The sequence below is a fragment of the Elgaria multicarinata genome, chromosome 16, assembly GCF_023053635.1.
Source record: "Elgaria multicarinata webbii isolate HBS135686 ecotype San Diego chromosome 16, rElgMul1.1.pri, whole genome shotgun sequence".
Classification (NCBI taxonomy): Eukaryota; Metazoa; Chordata; class Lepidosauria; order Squamata; family Anguidae; genus Elgaria; species Elgaria multicarinata.
Window position 1 is genome coordinate 6,323,843 of NC_086186.1, and position 20,341 is coordinate 6,344,183.

Genomic DNA, 20,341 nt, shown 5'->3' on the forward strand with positions numbered 1-20,341 from the left:
GATACCCGTTCCGGGCAAAAAAAGTGCTTTCTATATTTGTCCCACCTTGTCATGTGGATCTGGTGAGTTTGGTTCACTTATCTCATTGGGAAGCTGCCGTTACGGCCCGTTTTTGCGCAATACGTGTTTTTGCCCGGAACGGGTATCTGAACGTGGTTTCGGGGCAACTTTTGGAGCTTTCCATATTTGCCCCACCTAGTTATGTGCATCTGGTGAGTTTGGCTCACTTATCTCATTGGGAAGCTGCCGTTACGGCCCATTTTGCGGAATACGCTTTTTTGCCCGGAACGGGTATCTGAACGTGGTTTCGGGGCAACTTTTGGAGCTTTCCATATTTTCCCCACCTAGTTATGTGCATCTGGTGAGTTTGGTTCACTTATCTCATTGGGAAGCTGCCGTTACGGCCCGTTTTGCGCAATACGCGTTTTTGCCTGGAACGGGTATCTGAACGTGGTTTCGGGGCAACTTTTGGAGCTTTCTATATTTGCCCCACCTTGTCAAGTGCATCTGGTGAGTTTGGTTCACTTACCTCATTGGGAAGCTGCCGTTACGGCCCGTTTTGCGCAATACGTGTTTTTGCCCGGAACGGGTATCTGAACGTGGTTTGGGGGCAACTTTTGGAGCTTTCTATATTTGCCCCACCTAGTTATGTGCATCTGGTGAGTTTGGCTCACTTATATAATTGGGAAGCTGCCGTTAAGGCCCATTTTGCGCAATACGCGTTTTTGCCCGGAACGGGTATCTGAACGTGGTTTCGGGGCAACTTTTGGAGCTTTCTATATTTGTCCCACCTTGTCATGTGCCTCTGGTGAGTTTGGTTCACTTACCTCATTGGGAAGCTGCCGTTACGGCCCTTTTTGCGCAATACACTTTTTTGCCCGGAACGGGTATCTGAACGTGGTTTTGAGGCAACTTCTGGAGCATTCTATATTTGTCCCACCTTGTCATGTGCCTCTGGTGAGTTTGGTTCACTTACCTCATTGGGAAGCTGCCGTTACGGCCGGTTTTGCGCAATACGTGTTTTTGCCCAGAACGGGTATCTGAACGTGGTTTCGGGGCAACTTTTGGAGCTTTCTATATTTGTCCCACCTTGTCATGTGCATCTGGTGAGTTTGGTTCACTTATCTCATTGGGAACCGGCCGTTACGGCCGTTTTTGCGCAATATGCGTTTTTGCCCGGAACGGGTATCTGAACGTGGTTTTGGGGCAACTTTTGGAGCTTTCTATATTTGTCCCACCTTGTCATGTGCATCTGGTGAGTTTGGTTCACTTATCTCATTGGGAAGCTGCCGTTACGGCCCGTTTTGCGCAATACACGTTTTTGCCCGGAACGGGTATCTGAACGTGGTTTGGGGGCAACTTTTGGAGCTTTCTATATTTGTCCCACCTAGTTATGTGCATCTGGTGAGTTTGGTTCACTTATCTCATTGGGAAGCTGCCGTTACGGCCCGTTTTGTGCAATACGTGTTTTTGCCCGGAACGGGTATCTGAACGTGGTTTCGTGGCAACTTTTGTGGCTTATTGCATCCCTGCCATTTAGTTATGCATGACTGGTGAGTTTGGTTGGTATCGCTCGTTCCCTAGTGGCCGTTCCGGCCATCCCATTCTGTTCCGGACGTCGTTTTGGGAGTTTTGGGGTTAATAGTGATATAATATTGGTATGGTTTTAGTCCTAAAATATTGTTCTCAAGTGTTGCTAACACATGCCATTGTTTTTGGTATGGTTTTTTAATATAATGGGGCTGTTCCGGCCTGTTCCGTTCCGTTCCGGCTTTTACACCGTCCCGCATTTCCTGGCTACCAAATACTGAGAAGACTGACGGCCTCTCTCGGAACCGAGAAAGGCAAAACAGGGTGTGTGCGAGAGATGATGTCAATCCTAACTGACATCATCAGGTCCACAGTGGGTCTAGGGGGGCAACTAGCCCTTCCCCAGCTAATTTTAGTTCTGCACCCCTGCTCTAGGGACTTGGAGAAGGCAGTAAAGGCTGGTGGCTCCCATGACAATGGGGCGCTAAATCTGCTCTCGGTTTTAGTGAGAACCAGTCCGAACTCTAAAGGAGCCATCTAGTACAAGGACACTAACAAAGCAACAAATGATGCACACACACGTCATTTCCTGAGCTTCGGTGTTCACGCATGAGACAGAACTTTTGATGTTTTTTGCACGGCGAATAGAAGAGATGCTCTTACTGCAGAGACCGGCTGCTCCTCTCCTTTCAGGAGCCAGCCATAAGAGAAGGAAGCGCAAGTTAAGGAGGCTTCCAGACCTCCTTGCAAGATCTACCTTCCAAAACCAATCCCGTGACCCCCAGTCGGTCAGAAACCAAAGCGAGGCGGGGCTTTGGTTCCTTCCTCCAGTAAGGTGGATCTCTGCCCACCCACCCCAGCTCAAGGATGCTTCTGATCAAAGACACTTTGCTCCTTCATACTTCCTTTTCCTTCAGCTCCGAGCAAGGGCTCAGTGGTTGAGTTGCAAGCTCAGAGATGTGATAGGCAAGACTCAGCAGGTCCCGGCATGCTTATTGGCAAGGTTGGCATGCCTATAATCCCTCCAAATAAGAGAGTACAAACATTTTATAGAGAGCGGTCTTTGTATCCAGGCATGATCCGCATGCTGGCTGGAATAATCTACCCTGAGCCTATCCATTAGCTCCTAGAGGTGGCTTTAAATAGCGCCAGAGAAAGCCCATTAGCAATATTGATTTGCAAGAAGTGACGCATTTAGTCAATAGTGCTGGCACTGACGTGGTCTTGATGCTTCTAGAAGACGGCATTTCATCCTTCTTTGGGGGGGGGGGAACAGGTTGAAAGCAGAGGAGGGCAAGGCGGCATGTCTTCTCCTTGGTGATGATAGTTTATATAGCGCTCTAGCAGCATTCCCCAACCTGATACCATCCAGATGTTATCTGGGATGATGGGAGTGGTAGTCCAACATCTGGCAGGCCCCAGGTTGGAGAAGACCAAGTGTATAAGCATGGCAATGCAACAAAGAGTTTCACAGCGCCTTCGAGACAAATAGATTTATTCTGGCGTAAGTTCATCTCATCATTAGTCTTTAAGGTGCCGCAAAATTCTTTTCCGCTTTTGCTACAACAGACTAACACGGCGACCCCCTCTAGAAACTTTGCAGACATGGACTCAATCATCCAAACGGCAAAACCAAAGATAATTCCTCTTCTGGAGCACTCAAGAGGTAAATCTCCACCACATTCCCTGTTTCTGAGCAACTCACAGCCGGCTCAGTGCCTCAACTCAGCCCCCATATGCTCCACAAGCGAAACGACAAAGACCTTATTTTTAAATCTCCACAGCAATATGCGTTCTGATCGACTCATTGGATTCAACTAGGAAACTCTAGATGATTTAGTGAGAGAGGCCCAAGTGAGGCCCTTTCTGAGTCAGTCTTCCCCGCCCACCCCGCAACCAAGCAGAAACCTAAAAGAACAATGCCCAGTTGTTCGGCCGGGAGAGATAAAGCACTGGAGTACAGCATTTGCAAGCCCTACTCTGGGCCTGCGAAAGAAGAGCCAGATTTGCACCCACACGGCTTATGGAGCAGGGGAAACCCTTCTGCACAGAGCAGATAACGATCCCTGAAATGGGAGCTGGAATGAAGACGCTGCAACTATCGCAGCCTGCTTTGGCAGTTATTGGCCCAGGGAAGTTCCTTGGGGTGCGTGGGTGGAACCAGGAGCTAGACGCAACCACAGACATGGGGCAGCCACAGACATTGGCAATCCTGTGTCTAGTTCCCTCCTCTCATTCACGTTATGGGCTGGAAATCAATGTAGGCTTAGAATTCCTATCAAATTGCTTTGATTGCTCTGTCAATGAATTTCTAATGATATTCTTAGGCCATTTATATTATTCTGATTTACTTCCCCCAGCTTCTGTGCTGGTTTAAAAGCCCAGGTGGTGGCTGCTTTTTTTGTAAGTAAAGATACACTAGGGAAAATATACAGTTGCCCTGGGATCTCTTATCCATAGTTCCAAAGGAACCTCTCACCACCGTGCAAAATAGCAGGCTGCACATTTCATGTTTATGCCACATGCGTTGGAGATAAGAGAGTTCCACCCCAACGCCCCCAAGAGATTTAACTTCTAGAGATCCTGGAGAGGTAGCCAAATGTCGAAGGTAGCAAATCCAGAAAATCTCACACATTTAACAAAAATATGCTTGTTTGTTTTCAAAGTAATGACAGCTAAGGCACATACCAGCTTCCCCTAACCTGGTGCCCTCCAGATCTTTGGGACTACCACTCCCATTAGCCTCAGCCAGCATAGCCAATGATCAGCCCTGATGGATATCGTAGTCCAAAACACCTAGAGGGCACCACTGAATGATAGAGTTGGAAGGGGCCATTTAGGTCATTGAGGAGGCTATCAATGACTGCTAGTCCTGATGGCTATGTGCTACCTCCAGTAGAAGAGAGACAGTAAACCTATATTACCAGGTGCTGGGGAACATGGGTGGGAGGGTGCTGTTGCACCATGTCCTGGTCAACAGCTGGTTGGCTACTGTGCGAACAGAGTGCCGGACTAGATTGAACCTTGGTCTGATCCAGCAGGGCTCTTCTGATGTTCTTGTGAGTTCAACCCCCTGCTCAGTACAGGAATCCAGTTTCAAGCATCCTGGATAGATGACTGTCCAATCTCTACTTGGATACCTCCAGTGACGGAGAGCCTGTCATTTTCCTAGGCAGTTGGCTCCGTGCTCTGACTGATCTCACCAGGTTGGGGAGAGCTGGTATATGCTGCCTTCAGTGGCCAACTTGTGTTCATGACCTCCGACTCTAGCTAGAGAAGGGTCTTAGGACCTGATGGTGTCAGATGACTGGTCCATCTGCCTCATTACTGCCTACTCAGATGGGCAAAACCTCTCCAAGGGCTTCCGTTCAAGATGTTTCCCTGCCCAATTCCAAGGATTTGGAGATACTGGACACTGAACCTGGGAGTCGCATGTAGGGACAAGCTAGCCCCACCCAAGGCAATGGGGACCTGGAAGGACAGGGCTTCCTGAGGAACACACCCATTTTTTCAGTGGAGGGGTGCCATTCAGGTGAACCGGTGCAAGACTTCCCATATTATTTGCCCATGAGCATAAAGGGGAACAGAATGCGAAAACGCTGAGGAAGTCCACTGACTCATGCCTTGGTGATTCCTCAATTCCCCCCACTAGTGCTAGTTTTCAGGTCAGTGGGAGCAACTCCATGCCTGTCACAAGACCTGTGGTGCCAATATTTGCTTGCTGTCTCATTTCAACGTTCACTTCCGTTTTAGTTTAAGCCAGTCGTTTTCAAATCTTCTTCAGTGGATGTCTGCAAGGCCCTCAGAAGGTTCTCAAAGGAGATTCCATAAAAGGCAGCTTGTCCTCCAATATGAACGTTCCCCATCAGATTTCAGCTGCTTGAATGAAATCTAGTCTAGTTTGGCCCTCAGCTGATGGAGGACAATAAGGCTCTTGAGCCCTGGGGAGCACTCTGAAGGCTATTAACGTTCAAATTTTACGTGAACAGAGGAATGACAACTTGTTTAAGCAAGCAAGTTCATAGGAAAGCAAAGATTTGAACCCAAGTCCAAAGGCAAAGCTCTGTCCACTCAGTATACATCCATGCACACATCTGCAGGTATCTATGACCTAGTTACAGATAGTAAGGACTCCACAATTTTATTAGATTGTAAGCCTATGCGGCAGGGTCTTGCTATTTACTGTTTTACTCTGTACAGCACCATGTACATTGATGGTGCTATATAAATAAATAATAATAATAATAATAATAATAATAATAATAATAATAATAATCAACATCCCAATGATTCCGAGAGTTAGGTCCTCCAAGGCAACGGAGTTCTGATTGGTCACAGCGGCCCCTTGACACATAAAATATTCCCTCTTAAATTACCAGTCTCAGAGTATTTCAGGTCCTACAGTACTCTGGGACATAATTAGTGATGCACAATGGGCATATAAAATCCTCTTCATGCTACTATTTTCTATAGCAATGAAACTGCAGAACAGGAGGATGGAGCTGGCCCTTAAAAGAAACTTAAACCAAACCATCACTGAAGTGGCTTAACGATACAACATAAAATACTACAAATCATCACAATTAGATTCCATTAAAACCACAATTACTAAAAATAGTAATACAAAACATAGCAACCATCTGAAAGCTCCTCGCAGATTGGTGGTAGGGGAAAAGGGGGTGTGGCCAAGGGAAGGGCGTGGCCATCAGGCAAACCCTGGGGGCCTGGATTTGGCCCCTGGCTTGAGGTTTTGCAACCCTGGACTAAAGACTTCAGTGAATCAGGACTGTTGAATGTCCCTTAGGTGCTACGCTGAAAATATCCCAACTATTCCTTCTAGCAGCCAATCTGCTTACACTGATAAGAAGAATCAAAGTTCATCATGTAAGAACCAGCCAGCGCGTGGATAGAAGCCCAGGAATGCACAGCTAACCTTTACAAGCCTGCCAACCAAACGCTCTCTTAATAGGAATTGTTTAAATTAATTATGGACTCAGAAGTAAAAGGTAAACTTTATAGACAGGTTGAGAAAATGCCTTGCTTGTTAAGGGTATGGGGTTTTGTGTATGTGTGTGTGTTTTTAGCCAACAGCAAATTATGTTTCAGATCCTCACCCTGTTATTGAGCACATGACTCACTTCAAAAATATTTCTCTTGTGGGAGGACACAGATGGCATTTATGGTTTTGAAACAGAATCTAATATTTAGCAACAGTGCTAAGAAAACTTCGCTCTTTGTCATTAAGGAACTAAAGTGGCTCACAGGACTTGAAACGAGAGGGTGTCTGCTATGGCAACAGGATGTAAACAAGGCTATGAATGAATGGCAAGGCGGCTTTTGAACATGTTTTCTGATTCTGAATTTGCATTGTTACTAGCGCTGCAATGTAAAACTGCTTCGAAACATTCTCTCTCTCTTTCCTTCCCTCCCTCCCTCCCTCTCTTTTCAAGGGTTTATTTCAGTGGAGCCAAGCAAATTATTCCTAGTAAAAATGTTGTTTAGAATCTGTGTGGTGGCAGGAAGGAGCCAAGGCATTTTGGTGCCTGCAAGAGAAAATGCAACTGATCCCCAGTATTCATTTGCTAATATGGAACCCAATTCACAGGGGTGCTACTCTGCAAGCCTAATTGAAGTGAATGGGAGCTGCACAAGGACACTGCTGCACTCTTGTGCAGCTCCTGTTCATTTCAATGTGGCCCAGCAGGAGAACTTCCCAGTCAATTGGGATAGAGCAGTCTGATTGGCTACAATTCAGCTACCCTTCACATGACCAAAATGCCCCCATGTTATGGCAGGGCTGCCTGCTTTGGGACAGGCAACAGCGCTGCGAAATGCTGGCAGAGGCTCAAACGTTTATTCATTTCAGGGTATAAAACAAAAGTTATTCACAACATAAGGAAAGACAAATAACAACAAAACAGATGGCTAAGTCGAATTCAAAGGGAGCAACTTCTGGAATTTGAATCGGGGCATTTAAATGTACTGCTTTTAAAAAAAAACGCATTAAAGTGACTTTGTGCAAGGAGCCACTTGAACTTTTGAAAAGACTAAAATCTTACATTTTGTTTTTTTAACACAGTATTGCGCTGTGATCATTTGCGACACAAATTACTCGGCTCTCTCTGAGGTACTTGTCTCAACTGAGTATCCAAGAGACGTGATGAGGGAGATACAGAACTGACTGGCCAACTTAAAAACAAAAAAGCAGCTGAGCCGCGGAGGGTCCTTCTCAGATATTTTCCAATTGAAATCTCAGCCCCACCAAAGGGGAACACACCCACACCCACCCACACAGAGCTACAGTACAGCTACCTGTGTTTATTCCCCAGTAGAGTTAACCAGCAGCTGACGGCTGGGTGGGAAAACAGCAGACAGACAGACAGACCCACCGGCCACTTTTAAAGTTAAAAATAAAACTTGGAAAAGGCAATAATGAATCCGTTGTGTCCCGAAGACTAGGACAATTGCAACTGGTTGTTTTCTAGGAACACTATAGCTGGTTTGGTTTTCATCCAGGAAAGCAAGATAAATAAATAAATAAATAAATAAATAAAAAGCACTGTTTCACCTCACCTCCACCACCCCCAACACACATAAAACATGTTTGATGTTCAGAAAATTTGCTTACATTCATTCAGTGCAACTTGGCTCAGTAAAAGCAGATTATTACAAACAGGTAATTCTTGCCATGTAAGAAGCGTTCCTTGACAAAACCGTCTAACTACAGAAAAAGTTTAGAAGGTTTCAGAGTAAGATTCCCCTGCATGGGCCTGCAGTTCCGTCCAGCCTGGCGTTCTCTCCAAGGCGTCACATTCTTCAGTTGCTAAACATTTCTAAAAAAAATGTTTTCTGCCCTGAGATCTGTATTTCCTCCACATGACTAAGTCATTTCATCCTTGTCCATGTTTGCTTTTTTCCAGAATTGCCAGTTTGGCCCCCGATTTGCCTGTCTGTAGATATTTCTCATCACTGCCTTGTTCTGAACAGCCCCACCGTGTCTCTTTCGAAATGGATGAGTTGGCAAGGGATCCTTGTTTGTTTCCATGGAAACTTGCTCTCTGCGGTTGGGTGTGTCTGTGTATGCTTTTGTCCCACTCATCTAGGAGAGAAAAGAACAGGAAAGGGGTAAAAAAAGAGAGGAAACGGACTACTTCAAATGTGAATTAAAGGCTCAGGATGTGTTAAGTTTCTACTTAATTCTGTATAAAGTTGGTTAACACTTAGTCAAAATAAAACACAGTAAAAACTCCTCCTTCCTGCCCCTTGACTCCCTCCTGAAACAGTTATGACTGGAGCAAATTATATTACATGAAATACCATGGTAAAGAAGCTCCATAGGACACTCAGCATTATAATATTATCCCTTCAGTGGTATTTGTGGAAATTTCAGTAGTCTGTGAGTTTTACTCCCTGCTATTATCTTGAATGCTTTGGAAAGGCAATCCAGGCTTAGCTCTCAGGAAGAGTTTTCATATCCCAAGATCCCAGAAAACACCGAACTGTAGAAGTCAAACTATATGCAATGTGGAACGTACAGTTCCACACTGCATATAGCCCGCCAGAAGAACTTCACGGTTGCTATTAGCTACGAAGGGTTTAAGGGTTGTAGGTTTAAGAACTTAAGCTCATACCTTTCCCCTTCTACAGCTAATGGTATCGCTCTCTCTCACACACACAGAATCATGTGCTCTACATAGGGCTACCTTTGTGCCTAGTCTGGAAACTTCAACTAATTTAAAATATGGCAGCCAGGCTGGTCACTGGTACACCTAGAGGTGACCACATTACACCAGTTTTAAAATCTCTTCACTGGCTGCCAATTAGTTTCCGGGCAAAGTATAACGTGTTGGTTATCACCTTTAAAGCCCTACATGGTTTGGGTCCAGGCTACCTGCGGGATCGCCTTCTCCCGTACAATCCGCCCCGCACACTCAGGTCCTCTGGGAAGAATTTACTCCAGCCAACAAAAACGAGACTGACAACTATTACCCAGAGGACCTTTTCTTCTGCCGCTCCCAGTTCGTGGAATGGCTTGCCGGGAGAGATTCGTCAACTTAACAGTCTTCCAGAATTTAAGAAAGCCATAAAGACTGATCTCTTCCGGCAGACCTACCCAATTGAATTTTTAGATGCCCTTTTAAATAATGTGCTGCTTTTAATAATGTATAAGTTTTTTTAAAATTAATTAGTTATATGTATTTTATGGTGTTTTTGTGTTGTAGCCTGCCTCGGACCAGAGGGAGAGGCGGGTAACAAATTATTATTATTATTATTATTATTATTATTATTATTATTATTATTATTATTCAATAGTAGAGTTGAAAGGGGCCTATAAGGAAATCGAGACCAACCCCCTGCTCAATGCAGGAATCCACCTTAAAGCATCCCTGACAGATGGCTATCCAGCTGCCTCTTGAAGGCCTCTCATGTGGGAGAGCCCACAACTTCCTTAAGTCATTGGTTCCATTGCCGTACTGCTCTAACAGTCAGGAAGTTTTTCCTGATGTCCAGCCGGAATCTGGCTTCTTGTCACTTGAGCCCATTATTCCGTGCCCTGCACTCTGGGAGGATCGAGAAGAGATCCTGGCCTTCCTCTGCGTGACAACTTTTCAAGTATTTGAAGAGTGCTATCATGTCTTCTCTTCTCCAGGCTAAATATGCCCAGTTCTTTCAGTCTCCCCCGCCCCCTGTGTGTGTGTGTGTGTTTGAGAGAAAGAGAGAGATTACGATTCCAGCTGTGATGTGGGGGCAAAGGGTTGGGACCCCACCCCTCCCCGAGATCCAAATTGCACCTTAGCCTCCAGTGTGTGCTTTTCGTACAATAAAAAAAAGTTGGGAGTTCCAACTGAATAAGTCACATGCAATTTGCCCCTAGGAGCATTCCTGAAAGCTTGCTAAGCGAAATCCCCTCCCAGAAAGAGAAGAGCTTTTTCACACCTATTAAGAGATGGGTGTGGCTTGTGAGAACACCTCCATCATGTCTCTTAGGTTCAATGCCACTCAACCCTCTAAAAGGATCCTGAGACAAAACGGTAACAAGGATTCACTCTACAGGATTCACTCTGTTCCCCTCTGCCATCAATTACAAACTTCTAGCTCGTTAAGACTCCCCAATCCCTCAAAGTGTTTGGCCTCCTTCACTGGGCTTCCCTTTCACCCCCTTTTTGCTTTCATGATGCTTCTGAGACAAGCTTCCAACACCGACCATGATATGCCCTGTGGTTGAAACAGCCTGTCCCTCTGTTTTCAGATACTTCCCACGCCTCCTTCAAATACCCTCTTAAACCCAGCTTTTTCAGTCAAACCATTGTAGATTCACACTGGTCTCCCTTTGCTTGTACATTACCTGCTTATTCCTTTTCCCCATCGTATCTTTGATTAATGTTGAAAAGCAAACAAACAAATCGTTTTTGGCTTCTAGACAGCATCTATCACATCGCTGGCACTAAATAAAAGTCATATTTAGGTGAACAACTTAGGTCCAGCCTACTTGAAGGACTACCCCCTCCATGTACCCCTGCTCAACAACCTTGTTTTACTGACAGTGACACAGTTTGCCTTGTGTCTACTAAAGACAGGGCATCTAGCATGGCCACACCAAGCTTATGGAACTCTCTACTAGTTGGTATGAAGCAAGCACCACAATGGTTGAGTTTCCATCGCTTGCTCGAAATTTCTTTTCATGCAAACTTCTCCTGATCTGTGACTCAGCCTATATACTAGCAGGGGGCAACTTGTGGCCCTCCAGATGTTTTGGCCTAAACTACATCAGCCCTAGCCAGCACAGCCAATGGTGAAGGTAGATGGGAGTTGTAGGCCAAAACATCTGGAAGGCTGCCCACTCCTCCACATTACCATTGTGGTTTGTTTGATTTTTAAGACTGGTTTTTAGTGCCTTAAAAATCTGTATTGTGTTTCCGTTCAAGTCCATCATCACCTGGAAGGCTGTAGGTTTCATTAAAGAAGAAAAGACACAATAGTTGCACAGTTGCCTTTGCGTGGTTAGAGCTAGAGGCCCTCTGTTTGCAAGTGCCCTAAGCTATGCCCTACCTTGACCCTGGCAGGTCAACTTGACCAGAAGCTTAACCTGACAGAGAGGATTGATCTTTCAACCTCATGAATACTTCAGATAAAACCCACACCCTGCCACCTGCAAGTTGAAGGGGCAGGATTGCGATTTGAGATTGATAAACAAATGGTCAAAGAACACCTAATTTCCTTGAATGAGTTCAAATCTCCAGGGCCCAATGAACTGCATCCTAGAGTAATGAAGGAGCTAGCGGAAGAACTCTCAGAACCTTTGTCTATTATCTTTGCAAAATCATGGAAGACGGGTGAGGTGCTGGACGACTGGAGGAGGGCTAACGTTGTCCCTATCTTCAAAAAGGGCAAAAAGGAGGAACCTGGGAACTACAGACCAGTCAGTCTGACATCCATCCCTGGGAAAATTCTGGAGCAGATTATAAAGAAGTCAATCTGTAAACACCTTGAAATCAATGCGGTGATTACTAGAAGCCAACATGGATTTGTCAGGAACAAGTCCTGTCAGACTAATTTGATCTCATTTCTTGATCGGGTAACCTCCCTTGTGGACTGTGGGAATGCTGTGGACGTCATATATCTTGACTTCAGCAAAGCTTTTGACAAAGTACCCCATGACATTCTGAATAACAAACTAGCTAAAAGTGGGCTAGATGGAACAACTATTAGGTGGATTCACAGTTGGCTACAGAATCGGACTCAAAGAGTACTTATCAATGGAACCTTCTCAAACTGGGGAGAGGCAACGAGTGGGGTGCCGCAGGGCTCAGTCCTGGGCCCAGTGCTCTTCAACATTTTTATTAATGACTTGGACAAGGAGGTGCAGGGAACGCTGATCAAATTTGCAGATGACACAAAATTGGGTGGGATAGCTAATACCCTGGAAGACAGAAACAAACTTCAAAGTGATCTTGATAGGCTGGAGTGCTGGGCTGAAAACAACAGAATGAAATTTAACAGGGATAAATGCCAAGTTCTACATTTAGGAAATAGAAACCAAAGGCACAGTTACAAGATGGGGGATACTTGGCTCAGCAATACTACAAATGAGAAGGATCTTGGAATTGTTGTAGATCGCAAGCTGAATATGAGCCAACAGTGCGATATGACTGCAAGAAAGGCAAATACTATTTTGGGCTACTTTAATAGAAGTATAGCTTCCAAATCACATGAGGTACTGGTTCCTCTCTATTCGGCCCTGGTTAGGCCTCATCTAGAGTATTGCGTCCAGTTCTGGGCTCCACAATTCAAGAAGGACGCAGACAAGCTGGAACGTGTCCAGAGGAGGGCAACCAGGATGATCAGGGGTCTGGAAACAAAGCCCTATGAAGAGAGACTGAAAGAACTGGGCATATTTAGCCTGAAGAAGAAGAGAAGATTGAGGGGAGATATGATAGCACTCTTCAAATACTTAAAAGGTTGTCACACAGAGGAGGGCCAGGATCTCTTCTCGATCCTCCCAGAGTGCAGGACACGGAATAACGGGCTCAAGTTAAAGGAAGCCAGATTCCAGCTGGACATCAGGAAAAAACTTCCTGACTGTTAGAGCAGTACGACAATGGAATCAGTTGCCTGGTGAGGTTGTGGGCTCTCCCACACTAGAGGCCTTCAAGAGGCAGCTGGACAGCCATCTGTCAGGGATGCTTTAGGGTGGATTCCTGCATTGAGCAGGGGGTTGGACTCGATGGCCTTGTAGGCCCCTTCCAACTCTGCTATTCTATGATTCTATGACATGTGGTTCAGAGGTGGAGCACAGCCAATGCAGGTATCAGGTTCACCTCCTGAGCTCTCCAGTGAAATGATCTCAGGGTAGGAGGATCCCTGCTTGAAATCCTGATGTGCTGCTGCTGCCCTTCAGTGGTGGTAGCATGGGGCTAGATCTGGGGTGAGGAATCTCTCTGAGTCTAAGAGCTGAATATGTTTTTGGAAAAGCTCTCATTCCAGTGGTGGGTGGGGGCAAAAAGCAAAGATGGACAGCGCGTTGCAGCTTAAACCTCTTACTGCCAGTAACGAAGGCTTAGCAGAGGCAAGCTTTCAGAATGGGGAGGGGGGAACCCACACAACAGTCGCTGCTCTGGAGATGGTGATGGGGTCAAGGCATGTGGCCAACAGGGGAAACCAGGAGGGATGGATTGGGCCCCTGGGCCTGGCATTCCCCACGACTGAGCTAGGCACAGCCCTGGCCTGACACGGTGTGCAAGGAGAGCTCCTTACGACCTACACACACACACAGCCAGACCTTCCCCTCTGCTTGAAGTACAGCTGGAAGAGATTGGGAATGTATACATCCAGTGGAGCAGTTTGGCTTTGCTTACAAAGAAAAACCAAAGAAGAAAGGAAGGAAGGAAAAAGCAAGCCACCCACATCAAATTATATGTTTATATCTGGAACGTCAAAATCATGTTTTCCTACATTAAGAGTAATCACACAGTTCCAGACGAGGAAGAACTTTAGACTTTTTTCAAAAATGGAATCACGTAGTTCCCCACGAAAAAAACAAAAGGGGCTTGCAGGACTTTAAAAACTAACAGATTTATTATGGGATACATTTTTTGTGTGTGTGGACTAGGCTCCACTTCATCATTTGAATGAAGTGTTTAGGTTCTAGATTATTAGGGGGCCTGATAAACTTCTGATTCTGAAGGTGTGGGATACACGTGAATAAAAGCTTTAGCTAGCAGATTATATACCCATATGCATAACGACAGTGGGATAGAAAAAGAAAAAAAAGTAAACAATGAGATCTTAGGGCCGAAAAATATAAAAAGTACGATCTCCAACAATTCTGTAAAATTGCACTTTAGCTAAATTGGTTAGAGATTGTAGTTTTTGTATTTTGTTGCTATTTGGTCCCATTTCCCCCCTCTATATCCATGTGTGTGGTGTACATACACACCCACACACATACACACCCACCTACCCACCCACATCTACCTGCCAACTGAAAGTAACACTTTCTGCATCTGAGGAAGTGAACTTTAGAGAGCAATTCTATGGTCCCTGGGAGAGTGTTCCAGGGACCACAGAATTGTTCTGACTACACCACCCACCCCAGAAGTCATACAAGAGTTGTAGGGGCAACTCTGGGTTCACCCTTCCTCCACCCCCTTGCAGCTCCACACCAGCTGCTTCCTGAAGTTGCAAGTACAGCCTTAAAGGGAAGGAAAAGGGGTGTTTCAGTGGATGCGGAGGGGAGGGGAGGCCAGGATATGAGAAATCCTATGGCCTCTCCAGTCAACCCGCACCAGTGCACTCTCTCTACATGGGCTCAAAAGCCTGTGTAGGGGTGGGGGAATTAAAAGAAGACGGAGAGGCTAAAAATCAGCCCAGAACATCACTAGTAGCCCAGCTGGGCACTAGAAACGTGAAAGCCTCCAACATCAGAAGGTTCCTTTTTTCAGTCCATGAAAAATGATGCCACGTTATATCTGTAATGTTCTTAAGGTGCCCACATGTTTCTTTACTGGCTGTACTACCACAGACTTAACACCTCTACCTTTGTAGATGTTGGTTTAAAACACTGGTTCTTTTTATTATTGCTCTAGACCAGACTAAAGCACTGTCATTTTGTGTATATGCACTTACAAAGGCCTGCTGCTCAGGCCCAATCAATTCAAATAAAACAAAAGCCTAGGTTTCTAGCCATCATGACCGTATCCATCCCGTTTTGATATCAACCTCACCTTCTGATTCTTCATGGTGTCCGCCGGCTTTGGAGGGAAAGTGCACGGGACGCGGCCTTGAGCAAAGTGATCCGGTAGAGGGACGTTGGGATCCAGCGGGACCCACGGAACGGATAGGGCAGAAGGTTCGCTCGGCAGGTCAGCGTGCGCTGCATGCAAGTTGTACATCGCTCTGGTGGCTTTTCCATGAGAGCTCTTATAGACTGTAACGGACGAGTCTCCGGCTGCATGAGCCAAGAGGTAAGAGCCCTCAGGCAAACTATAAACACAAAAGGCATTATGAGTGGAAGCTAAGAGGGTTTGATGCATGTGGCGCTGAAATAAATGAACAATGCAAGCTGGGCGAGGCGAGCTGACTATTTCCTGCCTTTTACTGCTGCAGTGGACAAGGTGGCTGTTGCTTTATTGTATACTGTATTGGATTTTTGATTGCCCTGGTGCCGTCAGACGTGCAGGATAATAATATTTTTAATAACAAACAAAGGCATGAGCACCAGGGTATTCTTTTCTCATTTGTCATATGCACTCCAGAGAATTGGGTTAGGGAAGCTGTATTTTACAAACGGGTGAAACTAGTGATATTGAGGCACTGGATGTGGACTTAAGCATCCGTCTCCTGTGTGAGCCTCGTGGAACAAATACAATTTGCACAACAATACTGCTACCATCACCTTGTTCTCTTTGACGGCTGCACCTGAAAGGACGGAGTAGTAGACAAACAGCCCTGGAGGAGGCCTGGACAAATCTCTGACACCAGTTTGGATGGATTTAAAAGGGAGTTGAATAAATTCCTGGTGGAGAAGGCGATCAATGGCTACTAGTCCTGATGGCTATGTGCTATGTTCGAGGCAGTAAGCCTGTGTGACCCAGTTGCTGGGGAACATGGGTGGGAGGGTGCCTGTGGATCTCTGATCGACAGCTGACTGGCCCCTGTGTGAACAGAGAGTGCTGGACTAGATGGAGCCTTGGTCTGACCCAGCAGGACACTTCTTATGTTCTTAAAAGGAAAACCTTTCAGATCAGATGAAGCTTCTGGCCTAGCGACTGGTTTACCTGGCCTGGAGTGCTGAGGCTCCTTAATTCTCGCTTTGCTTTGTTCCTCACTCTCCTGGTTAGTCTAATGGCCTGTGAACTTGGCTGCTTCCAGCAATGGTTCTCCTTTTTTTTTAATCAGATCATCCTCCCAGCACGTGACCCCCTCCATTCCCTTTGCTCTTATTATCTTGGCTGAGCTGCTTTCATTGTTCTTCATTCTAGATCCCACTAATCATGCTCTTGTGTCCCACAGCTCCCCAAAAAACCTTCCCACGTAGACCCCACCCACCAGGAGTGGTACACCCACCAGGACATTTCTGGGGCTCACACACAATACGTTTCCGAGCCCAATTCAAGGTGCTGGTTTTAACCTATAAAGCCCTACATGGTTTGGGACCACAATACCTGACGGAACGCCTCTCCCGACATGAACCTACCCGTACACTGCGCTCAACATCTTTTTTTTCTTTTTTTCTTTTAAAACACAAAATAAACATCTTACAAAAAAGAAACAACAACACAACATACTACATACATTGAATAAATGTTGAGTACATATATACTGAGTAAATATTAACTATAATCTATCCTATCATTACAAATATAATCTTTCTTAACATATAAGTGCACCCTCCACCTCAGGATCTACTCCTGCTTCCAAAATCTCATACTTTCTTCCACTGGCGGTTTCTCACTTCCCTTAGAAAACACAAATATTAGGAACTGTTTCCAAATTCCTTCAAACTCATTTATTTTCGTTATACCTTTCCTCCACTTAATATCACAAGTCAATTTATCATTAATAGCTATATCCCAAACTTCTTTATACCATTCTTCAATAGAATATTCCCCCTGAATCTTCCAGTTCCTAGCTACCATCAATCGTGCTGCAGTCAGAAAACTCAATATCAATTATTTAATTTCTTTTCCACATTTTAAATCTTCAAATAGTGACAGTAATGCAATTTTTGGTGTTTGTTCTATTTTCATTCCCACTATTTCTTCAAATGGGACCACAATACCTGACGGAACGCCTTTCCCGACATGAACCTCCCCGTACACTGCGCTCAACATCTAAGGTCTATCTCCGAGTGCCTCCTCCAAGGGAAGCTCGGAGGATGGCAACAAGGGAGAGGGCCTTTTCGGTAGTGGCCCCCCGACTGTGGAATGATCTCCCCGATGAGGCTCGCCTGGCGCCAACATTGTTATCTTTTCGGCGCCAGGTCAAGACTTTCCTCTTCTCCCAGGCATTTTAACAGCATTTACAACATTAAGTTTGTTTTTAATGGAACCCAGAATTGTTGTTTTTAAATGGATACTGTTTTTTTTTTATACTGTTGTTTTTATGTATCTGATGGTTTTTAAATTTTGTATACTTTTTAATGTTTATCATTTTTAACTGTTGTAAACCGCCCAGAGAGCTTCGGCTGTGGGGCGGTATATAAATGTAATAAATAAATAAATGCTAGCATGGGGGCCGCTTATCACTTTGGAATGTGTACTGTAAAGAAATAAAGACAAAAGAAATACATACCCTGTCACTTTCTTCAAGATATGTTGGAGAATGTTCAATGAATTTGCTGGCCTGTATGTACAGATTAACATTCATAAGCAACAAATAATTTGCTCACATTAAAAATCACTGCACTATAATCACTGCTCCTTCAAAAATCAACACCGGGAACTAAGTAGCTTGTGAATTCTGATGGTTTACACGTAACTTTCTTCACATATTGCCCGTCTTCAGCGGTTTAAGAACACTCAGCCAGAGGCTGCTCAGACAAGTGTGAGATCTGGCATCTGGCAGGGTGTTCAGCATCAGCTTTCATTTATAGCAAAAGGCAAGTTTCTAAACCTCATGATTGTGGAGAGAATCTTAGAACGTGGTCTCTGTCAGCTGACATTTCAAAAAACAAAAAAGGGGAGTCTGCAGGCTTCCAAGGGTCAGTGTGAATTGCGAACGGAGTATCTATAATGCAGAGGAGTAAGACAACAGACAACAAAAAGCCCCCTGAAATGGATGGATATGTCACCCACATTGTTTATTATTTCATTTACTGATAAATAATAATGGTAAACAATAAACAAATAATAATGATAAATAATAATAATAATTTATTTCTTACCCGCCTCTCCACTTGGATTGAGGCGGGGAACAACAGTGAATATAAAACACATAACACCTGATTAAAAACATAGTATACATGATTAAAACATCCTTAAAACATTCTAAAATTTCAATGGATAGGCTAATAATAATAATAATAATAATAATAATAATTTATTGTCATTATTAACAACAGCTAACAAAGAAAAAACAACACTGCAATCTATTTGTCTCAGTAATATGGGGAGTTGCTGGCTGGCATGCAATGTTTTAAAATAAAAATTGCAGCGTTAGCGCTGCATTAACTGAGTTTAAGCTGCTTACACACAGGAGGAATTGGCTCTGTTTGGAGTTGCTACAGATACCATGTAACGCGTACTCACTTAAATGTGCCAAATCTCTTCTTCAAGCCTTCTGCAGATAGCTGCTCAAGCAGAAAGAGTTTTGAAGTAAGGGCATCGATATGACCTAAAGAAAGGGAGGGAAAACACACTAAACCATTTTCACAGTAGGAACAAGGAAGTCTACAATAAAATGACGCAAACACAAGAGCATAGGAAATGCCACAATTTAGGTTAAAAATCATGGCACTGTTGGAACTTTAACAAAGTAAAAACTGTGTAAGTGTTAAACAAACATCAGGCGAAAGGAACCTGACAGTGTTTAACCCTGGATGTCTGTCTAGTTCAGTGCTGTTTTCTGACAGAGGTCAGCCCAATCTCACTGGCTAACGTTTGGTCATCAAAGGGAGGGAAGGGGGGCTGGGATTTGTTTTCTATATATTTTTTTTAAAAAAATTACTACTTGAGCAGAGCAATCCTACAGTCCCTAGAAGAGGGTCCCAGGAGCCGTAGAGTCTGGCTGATCCCTACCCCCAGAAGGTTGTAGAACTGCTATTACCACAGGAGAGAGAATCTGAGATCGGAGTCGTCGTCCCCCCACCCCACCCACCCCCGGCAGATGGTGTGGAAAGCAGTGTGGCGGCTGCTTGTCTGAGGTCGCAACAGCGAGACTGGAAAGCTCGGTTGACTCCGACTCTGTACATAAAAGCGGAGGGAGTATTTGAACAGTAACTTATCTGAAGGTTCTGTGTATTTCACTCACCTACGCACTAATCCAACCCTTGGGTCTCTATTGTGCTTTGTTTGAGCTTCAATTCAGCCTTTATATGCAGAGCACCATCCAAACCATGCTGTAACGTGCTTTGCCAATAGTGAGTTCCAAAGTTTGGTAAACTTCAGTTCAGATAAGCACTTTATACAACACAATGCTATCGTACGTCCAAGGAAATGCCAATTTCCTCATAGCCTGGCATCACTCCATGGCTGGTTAGGCATCCCAAGCACAGAATATTAGGGGTTGGGTGTTTTTGGGGTGCTTTTAAACTTCGATCCCTCTGAACGAGAAATCCTTAGGAGTCACAGTGAAAGGGTGGGGCATATTCAGGCTGCAGATGTTATCCGTAACTCAACTACCCTGAAGGAATCATGCAGGGTTTATTTATCCTGCCTTTCATTCAGAGGATCCCTCAAGCTGGCTTACGAAGTTACAAAGCAACACAATATCATTAAAGAAAGGTAAAACTAACTATCAATTTGTTGTTGTGAAACTAATTCAGTTGAGAACATATCAGACCAAGGGTCCATCTAGTCCAGCACTCTGTTCACACAGTGGCCAACCAGCCATTGGCCAGGGATGAACAAGCAGGACATGGTGCAACAGCACCCTCTCACCCATGTTCCCCAGCAATTGGTGCACACAGGCTTACTGCCTCGAATACTGGAGATAGCACGCAACCATCAGAGCTAGAAGCCATTGATAGCCTTTGCCTCCAGGAATTTATCCAACCCCCTTTTAAAGCCATCCAGATTGGTGGCCATCACTACATCTTGTGTCAAAAATCACACGGTCAGAGGAGTTAAAGGTGTGTGCTGGAGTGTTGGGA

General features: G+C 44.8%; 1 protein-coding gene across 2 annotated transcripts in view; it reads right to left on the reverse strand.

Moving 5' to 3' along the window:
* Positions 1-8,133: 8,133 nt before the first annotated feature.
* ICE2 (interactor of little elongation complex ELL subunit 2) overlaps positions 8,134-20,341 on the reverse strand; it is a 37,124-nt gene continuing 24,916 nt past the window's right edge. For both annotated transcript variants that reach the window (XM_063142724.1, XM_063142723.1), the window contains 4 exons: positions 18,780-18,864; positions 17,824-17,874; positions 15,255-15,513; positions 8,134-8,629 (listed from right to left, as the gene is read on the reverse strand). In XM_063142724.1, the coding sequence (XP_062998794.1) occupies positions 8,411-8,629; positions 15,255-15,513; positions 17,824-17,874; positions 18,780-18,864 (614 nt within the window). In that variant the 3' untranslated portion in view covers positions 8,134-8,410. The remainder of the gene's footprint in view (positions 8,630-15,254; positions 15,514-17,823; positions 17,875-18,779; positions 18,865-20,341) is intronic.